Source organism: Halyomorpha halys, unplaced genomic scaffold (assembly GCF_000696795.3).
Source record: "Halyomorpha halys isolate HHAL.00 unplaced genomic scaffold, Hhal_1.1 Scaffold157.1, whole genome shotgun sequence".
Classification (NCBI taxonomy): Eukaryota; Metazoa; Arthropoda; class Insecta; order Hemiptera; family Pentatomidae; genus Halyomorpha; species Halyomorpha halys.
In genome coordinates, this window is record NW_027114029.1 from 882,003 (window position 1) to 886,554 (window position 4,552).

The 4,552-nt window shown below is 30.1% G+C and overlaps 1 protein-coding gene across 1 annotated transcript; it reads left to right on the forward strand.

The window, feature by feature from the left end:
• Positions 1-1,885: 1,885 nt before the first annotated feature.
• GXIVsPLA2 (phospholipase A2 group XII) lies at positions 1,886-4,475 on the forward strand (the record flags this gene model as incomplete). The annotated part of the gene is given in 1 exon segment (XM_014417481.3): positions 1,886-4,475. A coding segment is annotated over 1 exon segment (124 nt), but the record flags the coding sequence as incomplete, so codon positions are not given.
• Positions 4,476-4,552: the final 77 nt, after the last annotated feature.

The following is a 4,552-nucleotide window of genomic DNA, read 5'->3' on the forward strand; positions in this document are numbered from 1 at the left end:
AGAATCACTCTTTCAAACCTGTCTAGCAGGTTAATGCTTTTATTGCTCAGGGTCCAAGTTTCTCCACCGTATGTGACGACTGGCCTTATCAACATTTTTTACAGAGTGAACTTGGTGTTACGGCTAACAAGTTTGCTTTTGATTAGCCTTACAATGGAGAAATAAGCTCTATTTCCAGCAGAAATTCTGCCTTTAACTTCTTCTTCTTTGTCCTGGTTCTCATTGATAATAGAGCCAAGGGAAGAAAAACTTCTTACCGCTTCGAAATTATAGGGGCCCATTACAAACCGACTCTGCCTCTGGTCCAGAGGCTCCTACCCAACAGCATAATCTTGGTTTTCCCCCATTGATATGCAGGCCCATGGGTCTGACAAGTATAGATAGAGGGAATGAAAAATGGTGGCTGTTTCAAAACATTTAATTTTTCATTTGGAGCTCTATATCTTTAAAACTATCTACAACACTAGAAAACCCAAGAGAACATCATTTAAAGCACAGTAAATTTTCTAACATATGAGCCCTAATAGAGCTATTTAAGTTCAATGGTTCTCAAGATATAGTATTTTAAAGAAAACTAATACTCCTATGAAGATAAACGTCATAAAACACTTAATAAAAAAATTAATTGTTTTAAACGTTTGGAAACAGCTGCCATTTCTTATTCCCCCTGCCTATTCTTCACAGACTCATCAATTTTGACTAGTAATTAAACATATTTTTCATCAAAGTAATAAAAAATCGGGGTGAAATAACTGCCTTTTTTTCTCTTCTTGGGCTCTTTTACTGAATATCATGAGCTATGCACACAATGCATCTATTACACCTCTATCAATATTGTTCTTTCTCCAGGTAAATTATTAATTAGTTTTTAATTACTTGAGGTTTTCGTCAGACATAGCACCTACAGTAATTAAGACACTCTATCATAAAATATGGTATCTAACATTTATTGTGAATTGACGTTTTTTGCTTCACCAGATTTGTTTGGACTGATTTCATAGATTATTAAAAGAGTTTTTAGGAACTTTATATTTTAAAAAAGTATAAATGTAAACATTTTCAGTTCCGAGGTTTATTAAGGTGGTCATATTCATCCTAGATTGATGTGTATTTGGCCAACTCCAGTTCTTCATCCATACAAAAAATCCTTATTGTATGGGTAGTTTTGTTCTGTGTCTGGGAGAGAAAAACGTTCTTTGTGATTTTAGTTAAAAATAACAAACTTTAACGATTTTAAGTTACCTCAATACATTTTTATTAATTTGATATTGAACACCTCATATTGTGAATTTAAATAATCTTAAAATAAGTTGTAGGATGCAATTGAAAGTAAATACTAATAAGTATTAAATATTACTTATAGAGAAAGGAAAATGTTTTAAATAGATGGAGATATTATTTCTACTTATCTCAGGCAGTTCATTGTTCCAAAGGAGAAATTCCTGTTTCCTAAGACCAGAGAGTAAAACATAGTGTTATCAAATGGGGATGGATTTTGAAAAGAACAGACAAATCTAAGAATAATAAATTGATAGGAATGGATGACATTCCTGCAAAAACCCCTCATGTTTTACAGACAGAAGGATTTGACTAGTAATAAATCTTCTTTAAAATAAAAAATTATTGTGCTTGATAGATTTATGCTTACTTTGCCATACTTCTTCCTTGGACTGTGTTCACCATTAAGCCAAAATCTTGCACTTAATGTAGTGAACCAATCAGGTCTGCCATTAAGGTCAATCCTAATGCTCCTATGAGTCTTCCAAATATTCTCTTCTCAATCCTCCCCTACTTTAATACAATTCCATCAGTAGGTGGTTTTTCTTATCCTATAAGTTCAAAATTAACTACTCAACTTTTCTAATTTAGGTTTTGTTTATTTTCCAGGTTGTAAAGCTTCTGCTAAATTGCTTTATACTGGAACTGCTACAATGGGATGTAAATTTTATTTAGATTCTCAAAAGGAAGCTTGTTATTGCAAGCCAAAGAAAAATCACTCAGAACTTTAGCCTTAATGAATGAACTTCTATTCTTGTCTAAATTTCCAAATATTGTGGAGGCTGTGAGAATTTAGTTTAGAGAATACTATTATCTAATGATTGCTTTATTTGTCTAACATTTTTGAAAATGGAAACTGGTTTAGTTTCAGCCCATTAGAACAATTATTTCAAAGTATGTTATGACCCTTGTTGATATTGTTTCTTCTCCAGGTCAAATTATTACTTTTTTTTAATTGGTGGTGGGCTTAGTCACTTACAAAACACACAGTAAATAATTCTGTGCCTTTATTGTTTGCCTTCTTAAGTGAAACAAAGGTGAACAAGTTGGTTTCAGACATGTGAAAATACTTCTCGCCTCATTTTCACTCAAAACCTAACAAATTTATACAACTTAATAGAAAAAAATACTGGATTTTTAAAGTAATGATTCTCATATCTCATATTCTCTATTGAAGTTTATGAGATCAATTGATTTGTTTGTCAAGAATCTCTTTGACCTTCTTGCCATCAGTTTTTTTTTAACCTTCGTAATACCACAGACCGAAACATACAGCGTCCTTACAGGACCCCAATAGAATTTTTGCATGCATAGAATTCTTACTGATTTTATTAATCCTGGTATCAATATTCCATCGTGTTAGTGAAAATAAATGGCAAAGTCAATGTAAGGAGTGTAATTTAAAAATATTTAGAAAGAAAATAAACGTAGTTTATTATTTCATTCTTGTTATATGGTTGCACCTGGTTCCGAGTCTTCTGCTCTCCTCTCCAGCACAATGCTTATCCTCATTGGTCTCTAAGACATTCTTGATCATTTCTAGACTCTTTTTAGGCTGGGTGTTTAGAAATCTAATTGATGGGTCGTTCAATCTTGTTATGGCTGTTTCATTTAATATTTTACTTACACCATTTTTGTAAGTACCCTTGTTTCCACTCTAAGTAGATATTTTTTCTCAGAAAAAATTAATTTACAACAGCTATATTGATACAGTTCATAAGCAAAACCATAGGGCATCTACTAGTTTGTCTCTTGCTGACTATTTTCTCAAGTGTGTCTTTTTAGTGTGTAATTTATACAGTATGCTGTATATCAGTCACACATCACCCAAACATACATCCTACTTTTCTCAAGTTTGGATTTCATAAGTCCAAGCTCTACATAGGCATAAATTTCACTCTTTTTTTTTTTTTCTCTGTTTCTCAAGTTGCATTTTTCCGTTTCTACAAGCACCCTCTGGTAAGTATAAATCACACATCAGATATGTAGGTTGCTCAAACTAAACAATCATGATGAATCAAAATAATTTCACAGAAACCCATATAAGGCAATTGCATGGCAGGTACCTACTCATGTAGTTCAAGATAGTTTTATGAAAAAAGTTGTTGAGTGTCTTGAAAATTGGGGGATTATTTTCATAAGTTTTCACTAGAAAAAGAGCTTAGAGACCCCCACGGTATTATGAAGGTTAATTATGCAAAACTATTGGATAACTTTATTTTTGTACTATTTCTTTAAAATATGAATATTAATATCATTCAAAGATAGACAGTCTCGTACTTTATGGAATAATGTAATAACAAGTATGCTGTTGCTTTCTGTTGAATATCCCAATAAATTGGTCAACATCTTTTATTAAATGAATTTCTTCTCCTTAATTTACTGCCTTATTTGTTTACTTCTTGTATTTTATAAGGACTGTTTGTTATTTTCTGTTTTAATTATATTGAAGTTAATATATAAATGTATTTGTTTTGCTTTGACGAATATCAATTTGTATCATTTTACATAGTTTTATTCTTTCACTCATATGTTGTATTAAACTATTTTTATTTTGGTAAAATACATTTGATATTTTGTATACTTATTCAGGTAGAATTACTACTAATAGTTATTAGCTAGTATATTTAATAGCTTATCATTAAGCAAGTTATCTCATTGTTTGTTTATTTCTCTTAATTACGATATTATAATATGATCAAATTAAATCGACTTTTACTCTAGGATCCTGAAAAGTACTGACGTAGTTAATTTGTTAAAAATTAATATTATGTTTTGCATTGCGATTTTTTCTCAAAACCAATTACAAAAAAATGTAGTTCTATATATGTCAGCTTTAAATAAATAAAAAAAAATATTTAGGATCTTGAAATATTGTTGTCTGCAGCAGTTCAAAGCCATTAAATTTATATTGTTTTACTTTTACATAATTTGTTTTTTGCTATGTTTGGTGTTCTTAACCCTGGCAGTTATTCAAGTCATTTTACTGCATATGAATTAATTTACATTATTTCATTGATGAATTAATCCTCAATTATTCTTTGATTATGCATAATCATTTAACATTATGCTTTTCTTAAGTAATATAAAGAAATAATATAGAAAATGAAAATAATGGATTGTTTATGTTTTTATTGGTAGATCTAAAAATTATATCTCTCAATGTCTAAATGAAGAATTATATTTTTTTAGCTGTTTTTATGAATTCAACTCTAACCAATGATTTAATCCTTAAATTACTCCTCTTTGCATGCATATGTATGTATATATATAT